At 38.9% G+C, this 22,823-nt stretch overlaps 2 protein-coding genes and 2 pseudogenes across 5 annotated transcripts in view; 2 read left to right on the top strand and 2 right to left on the bottom strand.

Annotated features, from left to right (window-relative positions):
• Nucleotides 1–845: 845 nt before the first annotated feature.
• Nucleotides 846–7,537, bottom strand: LOC111332869 (uncharacterized; annotated as a pseudogene). The gene is made up of 8 exons (XR_015998590.1): nt 5,519–7,537; nt 5,250–5,253; nt 4,923–5,164; nt 4,276–4,545; nt 3,936–4,137; nt 2,922–3,051; nt 2,615–2,752; nt 846–2,065 (listed from the first exon to the last, which is right to left on the bottom strand). The product of XR_015998590.1 is annotated as an uncharacterized LOC111332869 (transcript).
• Nucleotides 7,139–16,700, top strand: LOC111332872 (geranylgeranyl transferase type-2 subunit alpha-like; annotated as a pseudogene). Its single transcript, XR_015998589.1, has 10 exons — nt 7,139–7,242; nt 8,154–8,265; nt 8,616–8,705; nt 9,167–9,186; nt 10,493–10,581; nt 11,043–11,171; nt 12,809–12,858; nt 13,009–13,044; nt 13,663–13,867; nt 16,409–16,700. The product of XR_015998589.1 is annotated as a geranylgeranyl transferase type-2 subunit alpha-like (transcript).
• The window catches only part of LOC111332867 (putative ATP-dependent RNA helicase TDRD12), a 67,528-nt gene continuing 61,285 nt past the window's right edge, over nt 16,581–22,823 (bottom strand). Inside the window, exon 44 of one of the 2 annotated variants that reach the window (XR_002695086.2) lies at nt 16,581–22,142. The gene's annotated coding sequence lies outside the window, so the exon portion shown is untranslated. The remainder of the gene's footprint in view (nt 22,143–22,823) is intronic. The other variant, XR_002695087.2, reaches the window with a different exon arrangement.
• On the top strand, nt 21,241–22,593 carry LOC148734983 (cannabinoid receptor 2-like). Its single transcript, XM_088754437.1, has one exon. The coding sequence runs from the start codon at nt 21,241–21,243 to the stop codon at nt 22,447–22,449; it is 1,209 nt and encodes a 402-aa protein (XP_088610563.1). The 3' UTR covers nt 22,450–22,593.

Raw genomic sequence — 22,823 nt, 5'->3', positions numbered from 1 at the left:
GTGTCTTAAGAAACGTTTCTGTGCTGGTGATCGACGAGGCACACACAGTGGAAACATGGTGAGTTAGTAGAGCTTGTGGCCTTAATTTTTGTTAAACTTGTGGCCTTAATAATTTTTGTCAAAGAAATTGCTGCGGGCCTGTCCTCTATGTAAACCTTGATAAGATAGGATTCAAAAGAAGAAAAATAACCCTGTACTCAGTAAGACATAAGCCCAAACAATGAAAACATCGGTTATATTGTTTTGGCAGCAGATAAAGAATTGGATTGCTTTAACTGGTTGGTTGACCTTGTGAGAAACGAAAAAGAAAATACTCCTTTTTCAATAATATTCTGTCACACTGTTAGTGATATTGTCCAGATTTTCAGCATGTTGCTAATGAAACTTGGAAAAGATGCTTACATTGATGGAACTTTACCTCACAACAAAAGATGTCTCCTTGGCATTTACTACTCAGCTTCTCCTGAGTCGATGAAGACTAGAATTTGTGATTCTTTTGGAAGCAAAGAAGGACATCAACGACTAGTTATTGCATCAACATCACTAAGCATGGGTGTGGACTTCCCCAATGTTAGATATGTAATTCACTTTGGTCCTGGTCACAGTCTTACAGACCATCTCCAACAAGCTGGCCGTGCTGGTAGAAACACAATGAGCGCATACAACATTATTCTTTATTTGGGAAAACACTTATCTTATTGCGATCCTTATGTGAAAGATGTCATCAAAAAAAATTATTGTATACGCAAGCTGCTATTGAGTAACTTTGTCGAGGGAAGTGTATCTCCTGTATTACCCTTACATAGTTGTTGTAGTAGATGCCATGCGGTGTGCAAATGCAATAATGAAAAGTGTGCAATGCCTTTATTCAAGTTTGACAAGCTCAATAATTCCAAGCAGACATTAGCTAGTACAAGAATTGTTTCCTCTGATGACAGAGATTGTCTAAGAGATGCTTTAATGGAAGTCAAAGATACACTTGGCTCGAAAGGAAATGTCACATTTGACAATACAGGTGTGATTACACATGGATTCTCTGAAACTGTTAGAGACTCACTAGTGTCAAATTGTGAGAGCATTTTTTTCTGTGATGGACTTAATGGAAGTTGGTCTGGTTTCTTCCCTTAAAGTTGCTGCTATTGTTCTTGAGGTTTTTCATGAAATTTTTGAAGACATTGATAACCATGATAACCTTCAAGAGCTAGCTGAAATATCGAGCTCAATGTTCAACTTGGGACTTTAGGGCTTTGTATGTAGAAAACATAATACTGTAATACTGTAACTTGATGTACAAAAATTGAAAAAACAACAAATTATGTTACAATATTTCATGGCATTTCATAGATGGTTTTCCATTGCTTAAAATGATTGCGAGCCCATGTAAAGAAGTGTCTATAATCAAATTCTATAAAATTTTCCTTAAAATTTCTAAATGAAGCATAGCCTTCCCTGCCACGAGTAAAATTAAACACATCTCCTTTAACAAGATCATTTGTAATGTCTCTACTGTATCGTTTCTTTGTATAGTGCTATGGTGACCAGATCTATGATGTTTGTCGCATTCACTGTATACTTGATTCATTATTGTGTTGAGGACTGTAAGGCTCCTGGCACATCGCTGAGAAGCTCTCTCTGTGACCTTTCCTCCCATTGATTTTAAGAGCCTTTTTAGGTCAAGATTTAGATGCTCCATATGTAGATCAAGTGGAATATTGTTACCCCTCCCACCCTTTTTGTTTACAAAACGGTTATGAATTAGTAAAAATGCCTCTCTTTCTGAAAGAAGTGAATAAATAGTTGCAAAGAAACGTAGTAGTAAATAAGCATATTTTGTGTGCCTAAATTTATACTCAAATAGCAAAAAAACTTATAACAACGAACAATCCGTGACCCATCCCCTTCTTTGATAGCATCAATAATATTTAGGAACAGAAGACCACATTGCAGACGTGCACTGTGATAATTGAATTTCTTGTCTGTGTTATCCTTTTTCTTTTCATCAGCATTTGATGTTTCTTGTGGATGTTCATTGGCGTACTCTAATTGATGCTGATTTTTCTCATGCCTGTAATGAAGATAGGAAACAGACAATGGAAATTTGAAAACAAAATATTTTCTTTGTTTACATATTATTTTGTGTTAGGTATTTACATTTTTGCATGCATATCTTTGTCATCAATGCTGCATTTAAAGACTTAGTACAATAAAATGTATTACATAGAGGCCTTAATTTACTTAATTACATACATCCATTTTGAAATTCAATGTGAATCCTGCAATCTGATTGGTTCTCAACCACTTGATGTCCCATATAGCACAATTTTGAGTTTTATTGCCACAAATTGAATATCCAATCAAATCGCATGAAAGTTGGGCATGCACACTATCTGTGCACACTCTAACAGCATCTAAAAAAATTATTTCCTTGGAAACTAAGTAAAATAGTGAAAAATTAATCTTTTGATTTGAAAAATGATATAATAATGTGGTAATTGAACTTCATGTTGTGCAATTTGGGTTTGAAATCAAACCTGCGATCACAAAAGCACAAGATTTCAAACCACATTGCACTTCACTTAGTTTAATTACCACTATTTATTAGATTGTACTGTACCTTACTCGAGTAGCATTTGTCGTGAATACCAGAGGACAGTTAGGGTCCCGACATTTGTAATATCCAAATAAATTACGATTGTAGTCTCCATCATCATCCTCATAGATTTGTAAGTCTGGATGGTGCATCAACTCATGCCTTTTTCAAGACAAGCACAAATATTTGCATGAAAGACATTATTTTTAAAAGACCAAAAAAGAAAAATGTTTACCTCACTCTTTGAGAGTGTAGAGAAAATAAAGCCTCACAATCGTCACTGCGACACTCAAATCCTTTTATGTGTAGAGAGTCCAATCGAATTACTTATTCTGGAACATCATTTGCCCTGGATAAGTGCTCTTCTAGAAATTTGTCAATCTCAAGGTACAACCAGTGACGTTTTTGCTCCGAGTTCCATGTTTCAGCCTCAGGAGGAGTAGGACTTTTCAAGAGTTTATCTGAAAACAGATAAATTCAAATGTTATTTTCTGAGTGAACATTATAGTTACCTAACTAATAGTAAAAAATAAATTACTATTTATAGGTGATGTCACCTAAGTGTACTAAAATTTTACAGCGAAAGCAAAAGGTTTTTCCAACTTGGGTTACATCACCTAAATTCAGTAAAGTAGTTACCCAGCTATTAGATAGTATTTCTGAAATGACTGCTGGAATGTAGATTATCTGGCTATTGTGACAATACATGGGAACAACCAATCATTCGAAATTAAAATCTGACGATTTAATAATGCTTATCAAATATATTCCCTTCCATTAACCACTGTTTTAACATAACTACAGTATACGTATGATGTCCGATCCTCGCAGTAGATAACGCTATTTATGCAATAGCGAAAATCAGGCCTGAAAAAATTCAGGCCTGTACGGGACTCGAACCACTGACCTCTGCGATACTAGTGCAGCGCTCTACCAGTTGCATAAATAGCGTTATCTACTGCGAGGATCGCATATCATACGTATCTAATAGCGCAGTTCAAAATATATGAACCTCATATATTCATTGCATCTCATTTATCACTTTCACGGGTTTATTACGAATCAACTTAACGGCCTGCTCCCAGTTGGCTTGTTAGCTCAATTGGTAGAGCGCTGCACTAGTATCGCAGAGCTCAGTGGTTCGAGTCCCGTACAGGCCTGATTTTTTTCAGGTCTGATTTTCGCTATTGCATAAATAGCGTTATCTACTGCGAGGATCGCACATCATACGTATCTAATACCGCAGTTCAAAATATATGAACCTCATATATTCATTGCATCTCATAACTACAGTATGTACAATTAATATTTATCATTTTCCATTTCTACAACTCAACATTCCTACCATGAATTTGTGCCATTCCAGAAAATTGCATCCATGCAGCTACAATATGTGCTTCTGTCTGCCTATCAAAGAAATCTTTATACGAGTTGTAATCTTTTTCAGGTCCTTTCCTGGCATTTGTTTTTCCAGACCGGTTCATGGAAGCATAACTGGTTCCTATTTCTGTTGCTGAACTTTCCTTAGCGAACAACTTGAAAAAGATCTAGCAAGAAGAGAAATAATAAGAAATGAATACATTTAAAAAAACGAGGACTGCTTCATTAATTATGTGCTTTCAGAAACCATTATTTATCTGTCAGAATCTGATAATGGCTTATTACTGGGGAGTACCAATACATACATCAAGCAAATTTTTTCCAAGGTGCCAGTCAGCAAATGATGTCTGCAGCCCACTCAATTTTTCATAGCTAGAGTCAGCATGGATATTAGCGATCTTTGCATTTCTTGCCCTCTCCTCTGTTAACTGGTCACCATCCAAAATAACTTTTTCCAATATCTCTTTTTTTCCATTTATGTTAGCAGCAGGCACAAACTTCTCTTGGATTTTCTCAATTATCACAGCCATCTTAGCAGCCGCATTTGAATTCTGGAACTCTAATCCTAAACAGAACTGTATAGAATAATGAACATATTTAGTGCACCCTAAATAGTTTTGATTGAAAGAATGAGTTACCCATTTTGAAAGGTGAATAATGTCCTAATGAGTGTATCACTATACACTATCACTATACAAAAAAGGTCTATCAATGAATCAATTTTTTACAGTAAACTTCATATACCTACTACTTTTTCATGATTTTATTCATATGGGTAACATGGTTAGTTTGTTAACTGATTGAGAGATTGAACACAAAAGCTTGAACAAAGAAAATGGAGAATGGAAAATGAAAACACAACACATTTATTATGATTATCATTATATCATTATCATTATTATTATTATTATTATTATTATTAAGAATAGCCATATGTAGCTATGACACATACCACCTCAGATTTCCCCCCCATTTCTTTAGAATGCTTATGTGGTATGTGTGACACATTTGCAGGGGTCATGTCTTTGTAGGCAGGTAAATACTCCACAAGAACTCTGAGTATGAGTGGTTTAAAATCTGCGACAAACTCTAACTGGACCTCTGGGGTTGGAAGAAATTCTTTCATCTCCATAATACCTAAGCTTTTCTGTGGTTGTTCTTTGAATGAGGGACAAGCATGCACACGGTCTTTCACTGCATGGAACCAATGGATAGATTTGTTTGCTTTCTTGCAGGTCTATATTCTTGCATACTGTTCAATGTCCACATTGTCTCCAACAATTCTGTTATTATAGAAACATAGAAATCATTTTCATGATTCAATCTCAAATATGAAAGCTAGACTAATGGAAGGGTGGTTTGGAAAATGGCACTTGACACTCAATTTTCCTGGCATTCTACACGAGATATGAGGATCAAGTATTCAACAATTGCCCGGAAAAAAATATAAACATTTGTAATAGAAACATTTTTATTGAAAATTGTATTTAGTGTTCTTTGCAATCTTGTGAGAGAAAATCCCCAGCCTGAGGATCAGGCTCTCTAAACATCAAATTTTTTCCCTCGCCTGTAATACCTGTATATTGGCAGTTTCTCATTTTCTAGCCTTGATAGAGTCAACATGACGTCTGAGTCCTCTAACGTCTCACTATCTGGAAGGAGGGATTTGGACGCTTCAAAAGTCACTGGATCGTAGTACTTGTAGCTAGACACACTTTGTATATTTCAATCAATAGAACAAAAATCCATTCCACCTTCTGTAGAGTGGCCAGTTTGATGCTTGATGACTTCCTCCAGAAAGAGAATTTGCTCTGTTCCTCTCGATTTCAACCTTCCACTTAACGATTTGCAGGTCAAAATGGTTAGCACAACCCTGGACCTGATTTCGGATAGTATTTGAATGACTAGCTAGACCTAAACGATGCAATAAATCCATAGCCTCTGTTTTACAGCCGCCATCTATTAACAAAGTGTTCAATCGATACACAAAATTTGATCGAGGTATCCATGTCTTTAGAGCGGAAGATAGAGCGAGTGCCTGTTTGTTGACAGCGAACGTTTTAGCAGACTTCGCAGACTTCTTTATGATATTGGTTGGACCGGGTAAGTTAGCCTCTGCTTCCTCTAACAAACTTTCATTAGAGTATTCTTTCAAGCTTAATGGGTCGCCATTGTACTTCGCGGCAGAAGGTCCTTGACTATAAGTCTTAAGTTCTTTACGAATTAGTTGAATGAGCTCTTTGACAAGCTCTCGCTGGAACGGTGGAAAACTCAAGGTAGCATTAGCGGCGGCACGATAGTTTCCCTTGCGAACATTCTTCATCATACTACTCTCGCTCTTATCCTCACAACTTCTCTCCAAACCTCTCGATGAAGCTGGATAGCCAACGAAGACCCAGATGAATAAAAAAATACTCTGCGTAAGGGAAACATCGAAAAGAAGTAATATAAAAACAATGAATGACTTCGCACCTTAACCAGTGGCGGTTGTTTTTATTATTTCTGGCGGAGGTTCTGCTGGAAGATTCATAAGGCTTGAGATATGGTCATCGATCTCATCATAGATATTTTGCTGTGTGCTTTCACCACCAAACAGTTGTTTGTTTGAGGAAGGAAAGACGGGACCATCTTTCAAGGGTTTCGATCGTTTTGCAGTAGGAGTAATCCCGGCTGGCGTTCTGATCGAAGTTATTCTCTTCGATCTCTGCGGAGTAGACCTCGTAGTTTCGTCCTCCTGACTTCTACTTGAGCAAAGTGCTTCTTTAACTTCTATATAGGCTTTGTTACAGTTCACTATCTTTGGAGCACAACGTTTGCAAAGAAAACCACTTTGTTGACTTGTTTGGATGACGCATATACCAACAGTCCGCAAAACATCTGATAATACGAGTTCTTTTACGCCCAATGTTTTACAAAATTCTCCATTTGAAGTTGAGGAAAATAAAGGAATCGTTGATGGATTTACTCCGTACTTAACCCTGAGGTTTTCTCTGCAAAGATCGCATATGATCAGCTTGCCGCCTAAAGTTGACGGCATTTCTCACGCCCAACATTTTCGCGCCAAGTTTGATAGGCACGTCAAATTCATGATGGACCAGAAGTAATTCTGATTGGTTTAGATTTTTAGTCACGCGTCACGAATTCCTAGAGGGCAGAACGGCTTCCGATATGGCTTTGTGTCAGGCTCTCCTTTTCCTTCTCCCCTCCTCTCCCCTAGAGAGCGTGATCCTCAGGCTAATCACCTACCTGCTACTTTTATTTGGTATGGAACTGTATGTAAGAAAGCTGCTAGCACAACCACAGAAAGCGAAGATGAATTGCACTGTACGTCAAAACCTTGTAAATGGAGCATTCCAAAGATACGAAAACAAGAGCCTACTAGGTTGAAAGTGCTTCAAGTGGGTTGACCTATCCGTTGCAATACTTTGTACAAAAAGCTTAACTTTGGTTCAGATAAGCAATATAAGAACATAAAAACACTGAGTTATGTATGTCATAAGTATTTCGAAAATTGTTTCAAAATCAATATGTTCTTGATGAATCTCTATACGGAGAATAGTTCGATACTTTTTTCAAACACTTAGGGCTGGTTATATATGTGCTATCAAACCCAAACCGTGGTTTTACCCAATCTGTGGGCCTCAGGCTTTCTCTATGAGAAGGTTGATTTATTTAAATCTGTTAGCTTTCAACTCTCTTGACCCTGTTCTCGAAAAGAAATGTTCACATAAAAGGATCAGCTAAATTGAGCATTGTCTAGGATGTGGTTTTGTGAAACAATGCCCAACTTTGTTTGAATGAACCTCTCTTATCTGCTTGGCTGCCATTATCTGTCCTGATCAATAACTGTATCATTATAAGTGTTGAGACGAACAGCAATACTCTAAACTACTTTTAATTACTCCATACCACAGATATTTAGATGAGCTCCAGTAGTAAGGGGTAATAATAATAATAATAATAATAATAATAATAATAATAATAATAATAATAATAATAATAATACAGCATTTGTAGTGTGCAAGTTCCATGTGGATATGCTTTGTAACAACAAAGATTCATCCTTTTTTACCATCTAATCTGTTAATTTTCATGGTTTAAAAATTGTCTTGATTGCCGTTGGTGATCTTCAACCTTCAAATTTCTGATAAATATTTTCATGATGTATTTGTATTACTGTCAGGAACAGTTTTATATTTTTCACAGCCAGACCGCAGATGAACATTTTGTGTCTGTATGTGAGGTGTGATGATTCACATACAACAGTCATTGTGAAGTTTTCTCAGCCAATACAGGTCAGAAAGCAAACTAAGTTACACCTATATTTATAATTGAATTCTCTTCACAATTTTAAACCCTGCTCACAAAAGTATATAAAATTAATCTGTACTTGCAGACCAAAATTAAAACTTTTAGACTTGTGGTTTTAATGTTCTCCTTTCTAGGTGGTAATCGGTAAAATTAGCTGCCTGTACATTTAATACTTTTTACTATGACCTAAAATAGTTTGGAACTCTTGTAAATTCAACTGGTGAAAGGATTGCTCTACTGTTTTGAACATTTCTTTTGCCTGTCATGCGTGAAATAAGGGTGAATAGTGTGCCTTATGAGCTGAACCAGAAATACTTTGATCCTGTCTCTGCAGGTTCCCAAAGAAGATCCACATGTTTCTGTTGGTGGAGAGGAGATCCAAGGACAATGGAACAACTGTTACTGCAACAGTCATCCTTCTACAGTCTGGATATCCTACTTTATGAGACAAATAATTTGATTTGCATGAATTTTAGTTTGTTGTTACTAATATACAATTTATCATCATTAGATAATACAAATTTCTCTTCCTCAGAATGAATTCCTATACTTCAACTCACCTTCAAATTACTTTCAAAACTTTTGCTTCCGAGACTCCTCTCATCTGAATTTCTGTGAACTTATTTTGGATAGGTATCTTTTGTGATACAAAAATTATTGTCTTTTCTGGATTTTCAAGGGCTTTTGAAAAGGCCCCCTTTCTCTCTCTCAGTTGTTGCAAAATGTTGCCCTTTCTTGCAAAGAGAAAGGAAGTGTATTTCTTTAATTGTTACTGAGATTATTTTTCCTTGACAGTATTCAAATTTACAGCTGTACTGATAGTCAACTGAATTTTCCAAATGAAACAACAGTTGAGGTGAAATTTATGGGTGGTAAACTGGAGAGATCTGTGGCATTGTGAAGAGGTTTGTGACAAACTAAAAATTCAAGCATGTTGCTGTAGTTATGGGAAAAGTTTAACCTTTTTTCAAGGCTCGCCTTATGCTAGAGAAAGTGTTTTAGAATGAGAAAGGTCCACCTTCAGGAAGGAGTTGATGTTACAGTAATAGTTTCTTAAGCTCGAGCCAAGGGGCCTTCAATATTGAAGGAGGGAAAAATCTTGGTTTCTTTAGCTTAGAGCAACTCACATGATTGTTACCCTCTTTACATGGAAGCGATACTAATCCAGCTCAAGCAGAAGCTTACATGGGCTTCTGGCTCAAGTTATACCCAGAATTTTATCAGGTTCCCCTCAGTGTCCCTGAGTGGAGAGATCCAGTGATGATGATGATGATGATGACGATGATGTAACTTTATTAAAGTGTCTAAAGAAGCCTCCTAGCTTAAGTTTAAAACCTGTGCTAATTAGGGGACACAGCATAAATAAATATAAATTAAGGTAAAAAAACCTTTGAACATAAGCGTAGGCATAAATGATATTAACAACATTTGCAGTATGACAAATGTGTCTATGAATTACAAAGATGACAGCACTTGCATCCATTATCCATTAGTGTAACTAAATCTAATGTACGTATTTTGTTTTTGAAACATTTTAAGGTGGTAACTTCTCTCAAGTCTGGGGATAATTTTCCCCAGAGACTGGGCCCTAAATGGCAGAGGGAGTGGCTGCCATATGTTACCGTATTGTACTTGGCAGCGGAGAAATCAGACTGCCTTAGGTTATAATTAGATCTAAACTTAATAAAAATGTCACTAATATAGGAGGGACATAGGTTGTTCTTGGTTTTATACATTAAAACACAAATGTCTTGTAATCTCCTGTTATGCAAACTAGGGAGTTCTACTCTTTTTAGAAGTTCGGGGTCGCTAGCATTGTTCCTAAAAACAGCACGCAGGCCCCTTTCTTGCATCCGCTCGATTTCACGAGAATCACTGGCTCGGCAAAAGTGCCACACAAGGTGGCAATATGTAAGGTGCGACAATATTGCTGTTTTAAAAAGCATAAGTTTAGCAAGTGTCAAAATACCATTAATTGTCTCTATTTGTTCATCACCTTTGCTAAAAACATACATGTCTCGTGGATTGCAACGATTGGAAGTAGGACCTACAGATTGAAGTCATGTTAGAAAGTTAACAAGTACAGCACTGACTTCTTTTAAAATGGCTGTAACCACTTTTGACATAGTTTGCTTGCTCTTTACACTGTAGCCCAAGTCGGTAATTTACTTTCAATTCATCAGCTGTGTGCCGTATTCTATTCATCATCAGATCGGAGCTCACAGCTGTTCACAGTTCGGTCCTTCAACAAGAGCTGGAGTCCTGTCGACTCCTGTTGGAAGAGGAACTGGATAACAAATGTAAGTATTCCATAAGATTGAGGTAGGACCCAGGCCACAGCGGTAGGGGGAAAGCAGTCTCAGTGATGCGCCTTCAGTGCTAAGCTCATTCATCTACCGATCTGCTATTTCGTCATTCCTTTGGGAAAATATGACAAAGTAGCGGACTACACTACCTTAGTTTACAATTGCAATGGTTTTTTTTCTGCGCTATGCGATGTCATTGATTTGAAAGACCACGCGCGACCTATTTAACGAATGACATACTAGAACTAAACCAAAGCACGACTTACTCGCGATAATTTTCCCGCCGCTTTCGTGGCTTTTCTTGGAGCTTAGGTGAACTAACCGTAGAATTTTTTTCTTTCTGCGGTTACAAGGGTTTGGATTTATGACGCTTTGACGAAATGCCTGCTAGAAGGAGTTTATCCATGACTAGTGCTTGCTGAAAAACAAAGTGGCCAAACTTGTTATGTTTGTAGGGACGATGCTAACAATGGTTTTGTTGGTGCGTGCATTGAATCCGCTTTCACACGAAAAGGAAACGGAGGTTTATTTGGAAAAACTTACCCAGGTGGATTGCTACAGGCAGGGGTACTACAAAGACCTCAGTAAGTGACTCCTTATCTGTTTGACTTTCTGGCTGACTTACCGGTACTCATTGGATTGGACTTACCGATTGACTTACTGACTGACTGTCTGACTGAGTAAATGACTGACTGACTTACTGATTGACTGACTGACTGACTGATTGACTGATTGACTGACTGATTGACTGATTGACTGACTGACTAATTGACTGAATGACTGACTGACTGATTGACAGACTGACTGATTGACTGACTGACTGACTGACTGATAATATAGATCGATTTATATAGAGCATTTCCATGTAAATGCTCTAATGACTGACTGATTGACTGATTGACTGACTGACTGGCTGATTCACTGACTGATTCACTGACTGATTCACTGACTGATTCACTGACTGATTCTCTGACTGACTGGCTGATTGACTGACTGATTGACTGACTGATTGACTGACTGGCTGATTGACTGACTGACTGATTGACTGACTGGCTGATTGACTGACTGACTGATTGACTGACTGACTGATTTATTGACTGACTGGCTGATTGATTGACTGATTTTCTGACTGACTGACTGATTGACTGAGTGACTGACTGATTGACTGACTGATCTGTTTGACTTTCTAGCTGAATTACTGGTACTCATTGGATTGGACTTACCGATTGACTTACTGACTGACTGATTGACTGACTGACTGATTGACTGAATTATTGACTGACTGATTGACTGACTGATTGACGGACTGACTGACTGACTGACTGACTGATTGACTGACTGACTGATTGACTGACTGACTGATTGAATGACTTATTGACTGACTGGCTGATTTACTGACTGATTGACTAACTGACTGACTGACTGGCTGACTGACTGATTGACTGACTGACTGATTGACTGACTGATTGACTGACTGACTGGCTGACTGATTGACTGACTGATTGACCGACTGATTGACTGACTGGCTGATTGACTGGCTGATTGACTGACTGATTGACTGACTGATTGACTGACTGGCTGATTGACTGACTGACTGGCTGATCGACTGGCTGACTGACTGATTGACTGACTTATTGACTGACTGACTGGCTGATTGACTGACTGATTGACAAACTGACTGACTGACTGATTGACTGACTGACTGATTGACTGACTCATTGACTGACTGACTGATTGACTGCCTGGCTAGCTGATTGACTGACTGATTGACCTACTGACTGACAGATTGATCGGCCAAATGATCACTTGACTTCCTAGAGTGAATAGCTGTCTGGTGTACTGACTTGCTGACTGAATTACTGAGTGGAAAGAGTGGCTGAGTGACTGACTGAGCCACTGACTGACTGAATTATGCCCTGTCTGACTGACGAACGGGCTGACTCATAGATTGATTGAAAAACTGAATTGGACTGAGCAAGACAACCGGCTGAATGGTTGAATTTACGGAATGTCTGACTGACAGTCCGACTCTACTGCAGACTAAGTCAGTAATCAATTAGCAACCAACCGACTCTGGGTTGATTAATCAACTAGCCGTAGGACTGAAAGTCAGAAGGACAAGCTCATTTGTCGATTGATTGATTGAATGTTTGAGTGACCGATTGACGGTCCATCCGTAGACTTTATCTCACGTAGATATCATACTTCTCTCATTGTACAGAAAGGAAATTCAAATTAGAAAACGCCATCAAGAGACACCGCTCAAATAAGGTTCGTGAGTTTTTATAAAGAACTTTAGCCGACAGTTGCAACAACGTCAGTTTTGCGAGAGCAAATTACTGAAATATTTCATTGACACTGTGATAGCTTAGAAATTCATTCAAAGTCTATCATAATAAACGTTCTGTTTGTTCCTTTTAGGAAGAGACAAAGAGGGCGATTGACCTTTCTAACATGGTAAGTATGCAATGCTTTTTTTTTCCTTTTTTTTTCTTTTTTTTTTTTTCACTTGTCAAACTACCCGAAGAGCTCGGCTTATTTTTGATATCAGGTTTAATATAAGTATCTGTCGCATCTCAGCGATATAGGTACCAATGGTGCCTAAGCTCTGTCTTATATAATGTGTAAACGTTCTTATATGATACCAAAATCTTAGAGTTCAGTGTAATTTACATTTGATTGTCGACCTAATCTGAAATTACTTTTGCTGTATTTCATTCTGTGATGGGTCCAAAACATTTCGCACCACCGTCCCGACCAATTAGATGAAACACTAAAATCTATTCGGGATTACATCATTCGCGCTTTGCCGTCCTTAAGAAGTTCGTTTGTTTTTATTTTAATGAGCTGTTGCAATTACTGTACTTTTTGGGTTTTCCACACTCACTCGAATGCGCTCTGACACTGTTCTTTGATAGACGTAAGATGTAAGTAAGAGAGACAATTTGCAGATGACCAAGATGGAATGGGATAGTTTAAGTTACCGAGATACCAGAATTGACATTTTCCCGTGGCTGCATTCTCTGCGCCGTTTTAGATTTTAAGCTTTTATCACTGGCACTGATTTACCTACAGGACTTGACGTCTTTGTCCCATATGGATCAGCAAGTGCTTATGAAAGACATCAACTTGTGTGACAATAAGCTCACCTCCCTGGATGAGTGCAACATGTTACAATGCGTGCGCACCGTGAACGCCAGTAATAATAACCTGCAGTTTATCACTAGAAGGCATGCGTTTAAACTTAGTCTTCTAGAGGAGCTGTCTCTTTCAAATAACAGTATCCTTTTTTTGTTTGAAAATGTTCCATCATATGTCACGAAGTTCGCTCATGGCTCCCTGTTGCTAAAGCCTTGTTTGTTGTACATAGACGCGATCCAGAAGGTCTGGGTCCAGAGTGGCTTGTAAACAGGCGTCCGTAGCGCTGCTGTACCAGAATCTCGTGGGCTTCTCACGAAGTTTGTGAGAGTCGATCCAGCTCGCTTTGGTCGTCGAAGGGAGGTCTATAAGGATTCTGACGAACACCTGCCACTTACTTCTCAAAACCAACACTTATGGAAGTGTATATTAGTCTGTAAAGATAATTTCTAGACTGATATAGTGTTGAGGCGGCCCTGTCTCGGCAACGAGAACTATCTGAGCCGACCAAGGATAACATCAGAAGCAGAATTGCCTCCACTATACAATCAACGTCACTACATGACAGCAACTTGACTAAAGACGAACAACGCGCACTGAAACGACTGAGAAACGACGAGAACATAGTTATCCTACCAGCCGACAAAGGACGAGTTACTGTTGTTATGGACAAAACTGACTATCACGACAAAATGGACGCACTAGTTAACGACAAACGAACCTACGAAGAACTCAAACGTGACCCAACTCCTGCCCTTCAACGTAAACTCAACAGTAAACTACTGACACTCAAGAAAACGAACGCCTTTGACAACCAACGGTACTATCGACTGAGGTGCTCGGTACCACAACCACCGAAACTCTACGGTTTGCCGAAACTACACAAACCTGGTTTCCCGATGCGACCTATTGTTTCTTTCTGTGGCTCTCCCACATACCAACTATCCAAGTACCTGACGACAATACTACAACCGCTAACCGACAAATCCAGACATAAACTACAATCCACTGAAGACTTCATTAACGCTACCAAGACTGTTCAGATACCTGACGACTACAAACTAGTGTCATTTGATGTGAAATCACTGTTCACAAGTATTCCACTTCAATTAGCATTACAATGCACTGAAACTGCAATCCGAAAATCTACCGAACCACTACCGCTACCGACAGACGACATCATGGACTTGCTAAACATTTGCCTAACGTCTACTTACTTTCAGTACAACGGTAAACACTACAAACAGTTACACGGCACTGCCATGGGGTCTCCAGTTTCTGTTGTTATAGCAGAAATTGTGATGCAGAACATCGAGGAACGCGCCCTTTCGACTTGCCGACAAACGATACCGCTTTGGTTACGTTACGTTGACGACACATTCACCGCCGTTCGACACGACGAAATTGACGCATTCCACAACCACCTTAACGAACAAAACACTGACATACAGTTTACCAGAGAAGTCGAAGAAAATGGCAAACTTCCTTTTCTAGACTGCCTGGTAAGCCACAACGACAACTCATTACGAACGACAGTTTACAGGAAACCGACACACACCGACAGATTACTAGACGAGTCATCCTACAACCCTACATCACACAAAGCCACAACTATCAGAACTCTAACACGACGCGCACAACTAGTATGTGACTCGACAGACAGCTTATCCGACGAGAACAAATACCTTCACCGTGTTTTTACGAAGAACAACTACAACAACGACTTCATCCGACGAAACACTCACCGACCCACTACCACTACCGAAACAAACGACACCGCAACCCCTACGACTACAGCAACCATACCGTACATAAAAGGTATGTCTGAAAACATCTCGCGCATCTTACTACCCTTCAATATCCGCGTCGCCCACAGACCCATCACCACACTACGTCAGTTACTAACCAACGTTAAAGACAAAGACGAACCGCGGAACAGACAAGGAACGATTTATAAGATCAATTGTTCCGACTGCCAAGCCTCCTACATCGGTGAGACTGGCAGAAACCTCACAACAAGACTGACTGAACACAGACGGGCGACGAGGAAAGGTGATGTCAGCAATCACATTGCTGAACACCATCGACTTACCAACCACAACATTGACTGGGACTCTGCGCAATGCCTAACCTACAGCACTGACTATTTTCAACGACTGACTCTGGAAAGCTGGTTTACTAACTTAGAACAGACTCCCCTAAACAGATGTCAACAACTACCCGCCCCATACAAACGACTCATTCACGACATAAACATCACAAACGACCGAAAAAGAACAACCTAGCTTTACCGACAGACCGAAACAGACCAATCACGAACGACTTACGTCACTTGAGTCTTACAGCCAATAACATCACGGCAAAACCAACCGATCATTTCACACGAACTGGACTAAGAACATTCTACTGACAACAATCACTCACTTGACTCTGATGATGACTTCCGCACAGGTTGTCGAAACGTCAGTCACTGCCACCGACAACAGTCCTTCTCAGGACTACACTCACCCGGACGATCAGACTACACCTTCACTGATATGGGGGTTGAAAAAAAGATCTGTACCCTCAACTAACTCAAGAGCACTAGCTAGTTTTTTGTGTCAGTGCTTTAAGGAAAAGTATCTTTCTTTTGGAGGCTAAAACGGCAATCTTGTGATATTTTTTTCCTTGACATGAATTGCAGATATTACAAGTTTAGATTGTCTTAAAAGTCTTCACTGCAAATCTCTACGGAAGCTCGATTTACGAGGAAATCCATGTTGTCTGTCGCCTGGTTATAGATACGGTTAAATCACTTCTAACGACTCTTCAAGAGCTGGATGGCGAGCAGATCTAACGAACGCCTTTAATTGAACTATTTTTTTGTTTGTTTGTTTTTTTATTTTTGTGGCGTTTTCAATTCTCTTGGCGGTTCGAGTCAGAAGATTTCAGTAGAGGAGCATATCAAAAGTAATATATGATTTACATCAGCTAATGAGCAAATAAATCAAAGCTTTCCAAATGCGTGAGTTACAGTGTATTTTGAAAAACATTTATTTAAAAAACGAAGATGAAAGCGTTTCGACTTTTCGATGATCTTTCTAGCCTCAATGTCAAGAAAATTGGATTTTGAGTCGTGTGAAAATAGTTCGAGCATAAATGCTAGCTGATGCAAACGCTATGACAGATTTGCGCCATTGTCATCGTGCTAAGTGATTTCAATCTGCTCTGCACGCTATAATTCCAGTTCTGTCTGTATTGTTCACTTTTCGCTTCTCAAACGAACTTTTCCGAAAAGTGATCTATATGACAAAAATACAGAGGGTAATCGCGTCCAAATTTGTATTTAGATTGTGAGTTATGTCTAAACAATGATATCGATTTCCAAGTAATGATAAGAGAAAATAAATCGCTCATTACTTTCTAATGTTAAAGATTCAAAGACAGGAAGCCGAACTTAATTGTGATGTTTAATTTTACACGCGATCAGACTGGGTTGGAAGAGAAAATGGACCGCGTTTGTGCTAAGTGCAAACATATTTTACAATTAAACTGCTTACAAAGAAGGATTTGCGGCCATAAATGTTATAGATTAGGACTTCATGATCACTTAAGTTCAATTAAAAGGAAGTTTTAGGTAATGCTTGATAGCATGTAAAGCAGTGATTAATTCTAGCGCGACGGATGTAACTTATTTACACTCTCGAACACGTCCAGAAATGTGTTCTATGACTTCCGCGCGAAATAAAGCATTTTTTCGATCGTATCTTCTCTTTCGTTTAACTTTGTTTTATCGTGAGGTTTTCATGCCAATATTTTTCGACCTGAATATTTTTCCGTGTCGGCAAGGAACCTAGCAAGTCAATTGTTAGAGGCATGCAGAGCAAGTAAAAAGACTTGAACAGATCAGTTTTGTGAGATTTAAGAAAAACACTCAACGAATATAGCCAGCTTTACGCACCACTCTTGGTCAATCTTACGCTTTAAATGCATAGTTGGGACGCAAGACGAAACTAAAACTCGGATACAAAACCACAAAAGGCTAACCAATTTGATGCATACCTTTTGCAAAGCAAATTTGTTTGGTTAGACTTGAGTTTTTGTAGATGCGTTAGAGGACTCGTAAAACCTTTCATAGCCCCTTTTTTAATATTTGAAAGTAAATTCGAGATGAGAACAAACGTTATGGACTTATGTAGCCCCTTACACAGTGACGAGATATAATGTCGCCCAAAAACACACTCCTGAATCAAACATCAAAGTAATGTGAATAAGGCAAATTCTCCTTGTCAGCACATTGGGAAGTGTATGGAAAACAGTATGTAAAATATACGTATTGATGTTAGGGTGTAAAAGGTAACGTACGCTGAAATTCGGATCCAGAGAGATTGACTCTCTCAAAGTCTCCCTTCACTCTGGAGTGTTTATGGGGCAGACGCAAAGCTTGAGTGGAAGTGGGAGAGGGAATGGCGCGGGGCGGAAACGTGTGATGGACAAACTTACATCTCCGAAGAGTAGCAAGAGATTAGTTTCAGCTTAAGCGAGGCTCTAGAATTACAATGTAACTATTCCAAACCTGTTTATCCCTTAAAAGTTGTGTTTGATAATTGCCGTCGTCATATCGGCCCCTTTTTATTTTAAACGAGCTAATCGCACTGAGCAGACATCTCAAGCGTCTGCCAAAGTAAATTTGGTCGCCTACCGAAGCTTTTTTTTATTATTATTTGGCTTTTTAAGATAAGTACGTGTGATTAAAACGGTTTTCATGTTTCAAATTGCCATCTCCTCTTGTTCGTTCCGTGAAAAACAAGTGTGGAACGACTTTAATTGAAAAGCCTCCAGCTTCCGAAAGATTGTAATGGCTTAACTTTTGGAGAAAATTGTTTTCCGATTCATTAAGTGCATTGTAATCCTTTTTTTTATTTATTACCGCCGCGATAAATAAATGCAGCAGTTTATTACCGGGCGTAGTTAAATGAGTTTGGACTTTTTAGTGAAAAACTACGCCTAATAGATGAGTTCGTCTTCTCTTCGAGCCGGATAGTTATGGATACAATCTTCACGACAAGTAAGTTCATGTTAAAAAAAATATAATCTTTTTGCGTTCATCGCAGTTCTTTTTAAACTGGGATTGTGGTTGAACTTTCGCTGGAAGGGAGTTTGGATAGAGAGAAGGTAATTGATAAGGAAAGTGTCTACAAGCCAAGCATCAATGTTTAAAGTCCATGGAATTTCCAACCACCTTCATATTGCAATTTATATTCTATAATCATCAGCGTTATTCGCGTTTTTTCTTCCAACAAGCCTTTTGAGAATCAGTCCTAAAACATTAATCTGCCAAAAGTGCCATGAACCAATTATTGCATGGCTGGGTTGCGATAAAATCGAGAAATAAGTGAAATCGGAAGGCAATTTGTGCGAAATTTGACCTTAACTAAAGCAAAGTACGCGCTAAACCCTTAAGACTTGTGCGGCATGTACAAATATAGCACGGCTACTGAATCTCTATGTTTGGCAGGAAATTCAGCTGCCTGGAATATAGCCAAATTTAGAGGGTAAGTTTCACTTGAAACCACGTCAGTCATGGCACGAAATAGTGCACCATAAACGAATTAGTTTACGAGTTTATAATAACCGCTACGTACACGTTTAAATGCCCTCATCGGGGTTTTCCTTTTCGATATTTTCGCTGAATACGCGCTTTTCTTCCGAGACTAGGCTGAAATTTTTTCCTTACCTGCGTTCTTTTAAAAAACTCGTAGCATCTAATTCACCAACACGAGACAGATTTGATTGGTTCTTACCTGGTCGGTTTTTTGCCATGGGAACTGTTTCCGCGGAAAAGGTCATGAGCCGTTTATTTTAGAATACGTAGAGGAGAATATTAGCCTTGTTCGTTTATGTACGCTCGGACCACGGGCCAAATTTTGAAGTCAATCACCCACAATATTCTCATTAAAAAAATCTCAACAAAGTGAACTTAGACGACAATAGATATACACTCTTAACCAGAGCGGCAAAACCTCCATCTTCTACTTCGTACTCTTCACTTTGGTATCGCTTTAGTTTGAGAATCGAACAATTATATCTAAATCAAAAATGCTATTTACGAGATGAGCTAGCATCATTAGCTTTTACCTTCTTGTGTCAGATGTGACGCATGATGAAACATTTTCAACGATAAGGTAATTTTCCGAACTAAGTATTTTCGAGATAAACTAAAAGTCTTCAGCGTTTAATTCAAACGAAGGGGTGTAGACTATGTCTGTATAAATGCATTGTTACGGTAAAATTAATTATTTTTCTGGGGGTTTCGGAGCACATTTATTTTTTTACTTTTTCGATATTTTAGCGTTCTCATTCGAGTTTATTTCATTGTGATTTTTTAAAAATATAAAAAGCCATAGTAGTTTTGCAATAGTCAACTAACACATTTTGCTTTGTTACTTTGCCTCCATTGTACACCTGTCTATCGGTACTGTGGTTGATCATTAACATGGAAACTGTAGGTAAATATAGGTGTTAATAATCTTCCTGGAAAATTGGTTCACATGGTAGATCACGGCTGAGTTTGTGCTCGTAATTTCACTTTCCTTTCATATGATAATTTTCCACGTTGCCATTTTCCGAACTTAACACCGATATCTCGTAAATATGCAAAAATTTTTAATTACTTCTCGCTTTTATTTCCTAAGCTGTTCCTCCGCAATTAATATAGGTATTTTTAATTGCAGAGCTGTGAGTTTTGACTTAAATTTGCTCCTTTTAATGGCCTAAAGTCTATTGTATCCGCCTTCTCAGTTTGGAAATTTTTTCTGTAATAGAAACAGCTGGATGATATTTAAGTAGGAATCGCTTAACTTCAAATAGACATATTTCAGCTTCTTTTGTGATACTATTCAAATATTGTAAATTTAGAGAAAAATAGAAACATGCGCTCGATAGTACTCAAGGAAGTACATTAGTATTTTTTGTTTTTGTTTTTTTTAATTACATCCTGCTATTAAGAAGCTGAGTTAGCTAGAGGTCATGTCGGGCGTCGGCATGAACTGAAATATAAGTGCTGTGGAACCAAACGCTGTCTAATCCTTGACGTTCATAAAAGTTCTCTCGAAGCAGATCTCCGTGTACCAGGAATTCGTCGCGAGGTTCCGTTCCCGCTGCCAAGCTGTTTCTACCGAGCTATTTTCTATTTTCCCCACCGTTGTTGTTACGTTCCTCGCAAGAGTCCAGTTGTAATTGTAAGCGAAAAACCTATCGCCACAGCAAGTAGACCGTGGTTTGTTCAGTTCAATCTCGGGCCACACTAGAACTGGTTTTCATATCTAATCTCAGATAGCCATGTATGATCCTAATACAAGTAGAAAGCCTCAAACTATGCACACCTTGAACAAAATGTTTAAGGGCTTCAACGCTTAGGATAAAATTCGAGAGGCAGCGCTTAAGCGAGAAAATACGGTACATCTGAAAAGTGTAACTATTTTATTCTAAGACGTAACCTTTCTTTTCCATTTTTAAAGGATAAAGGATGCTATAATGGAGCCAAACTTGACTACAAATGACACACAGTACCAAGCGATGCGAGAGGGGCGGCCGTGCTTCATCTCAGGATTTCCACGCGCTGTCCAATCTCAGTTTAGTTATTACTCCAGCTTGGTGCTTACCCCTGCCACAACCATACTCGGTCTCTGGTGTTTCCTATCAAACGGGCTGGTCTTGATCACAATTCTCAGGGGTGGACTTCGATTCCGCCCAGGGTTTCTGCATCTTTGCAGCTTAACGTTGACAGACGTTATGAGGGGTGGGGTGGTAACACCGCTGTACATTAGATTTCGAATCGCAGAGCTGATCGTTGGTAAAGTGTGTTTCAATCGCAGTGATTGGGACTCGCCTGTCATGGTGGTTTCTTTCTTTTTATGTTTGTTTGCTATGGTAGGAACCCTCGGAGTCATGAGTGTGGATAGATACTTGGCCGTTACTAAACCATTGTGGTACAAAACTACGATGAAGAAGCAGTACGCCATTACTGCTTCTGTTGCAGTGTGGGTTACGTCCATTTTCTTAGTTGTTTTGAAGCAGGTCGACTTGTTTCCTTTGAGCGCGGTTGAAACTTTTGAAGGCGGATACGTCATTTCCTTCTCCGCGACGGTCATTGTCATCCAGTTGTGTACTCTGGCTTCCCTTCGCAAGCACAACGATTCTGTTGCACAGAAAATGGAAGAAAGCGCTCGGGTGAATCCAAATTTGGCTTCTCAAGCAATCGAACGCCAATTGGCGGCAACTACTCGTCACGTGGTTAGTCTTCTGGGGCTATGCATCATCCCCATTGCCATCTTAGTAGGTGTATCGAGCTTAATTCAACTGGAATTCGTTCTATTTGTTGAGCCCTTGTACTTTCCAGTGGCAAGTGTTTGTTCGAGTGTAAATCCCGTGCTGTACTACAAAGGAAATTCACTTATAAGGGAGGGAATAAAAAAACTGTTGAAATGTAACAGTTGTAAGTGTTTCAAGGCGCAGGACAAGGAAGAAGTTAACTTCGATATTCTTGTCTCAAATAATTGGTTTGGAGTGCCTGAAATATTCGTGTGTTATGTTTGTTATTTCTTCCAAAGTTTTCTGGCGCGACTCGCAAAATATCCCCGCGATTTCTATGTTAAACTTTCGAATAAGGAGTTTATATTCACTGAGCCTGACGTGAATTATTGTTTTAGTATAATAGCACAGGAACTTTCGTGGAATTCTTAAGTAAATTCGTTTGTTGTTAAAACCATTCTGGAAATGAAGAAGGCAGTGAGTATATTTTGCTATCAATGCTTTGATTACTCGTATCGAGAGAGACAACCAGTTTCCATAATTTATCTAATCAGCAAAAAAGTTCATATCTCACTTTCGAAGTGTCCCACCACACTTGGCAGATTTCACGCTCTGCGGAATGGCAGTTATTAGATCTGAGCCCGCGTAAAAGCGGTTTTGTCTAAAGATGCACGGAATCGAGGCACTTGGGCCAAAGGCTTTGTAAATTCTCAAAGGTATCACTGTATATTTCAAAACAACTCGCATTTTACGCTATTTTTTTGCTTTTATCGACAATCTGAAGCATTCAAAAGGCAAAGATAGCA

Source organism: Stylophora pistillata, chromosome 3, assembly GCF_964205215.1.
Source record: "Stylophora pistillata chromosome 3, jaStyPist1.2, whole genome shotgun sequence".
Lineage (NCBI taxonomy): Eukaryota > Metazoa > Cnidaria > Anthozoa > Scleractinia > Pocilloporidae > Stylophora > Stylophora pistillata.
The sequence above is the reverse complement of the archived record's forward strand: the minus strand, read 5'-3'. Positions and strand labels throughout refer to the sequence as shown.

Coding starts and splice junctions, on each gene's coding strand:
- LOC148734983 (XM_088754437.1), top strand. CDS start 21,241: ATGGAGCCAAACTTGACTACAAATGACACACAGTACCAAGCGATGCGA.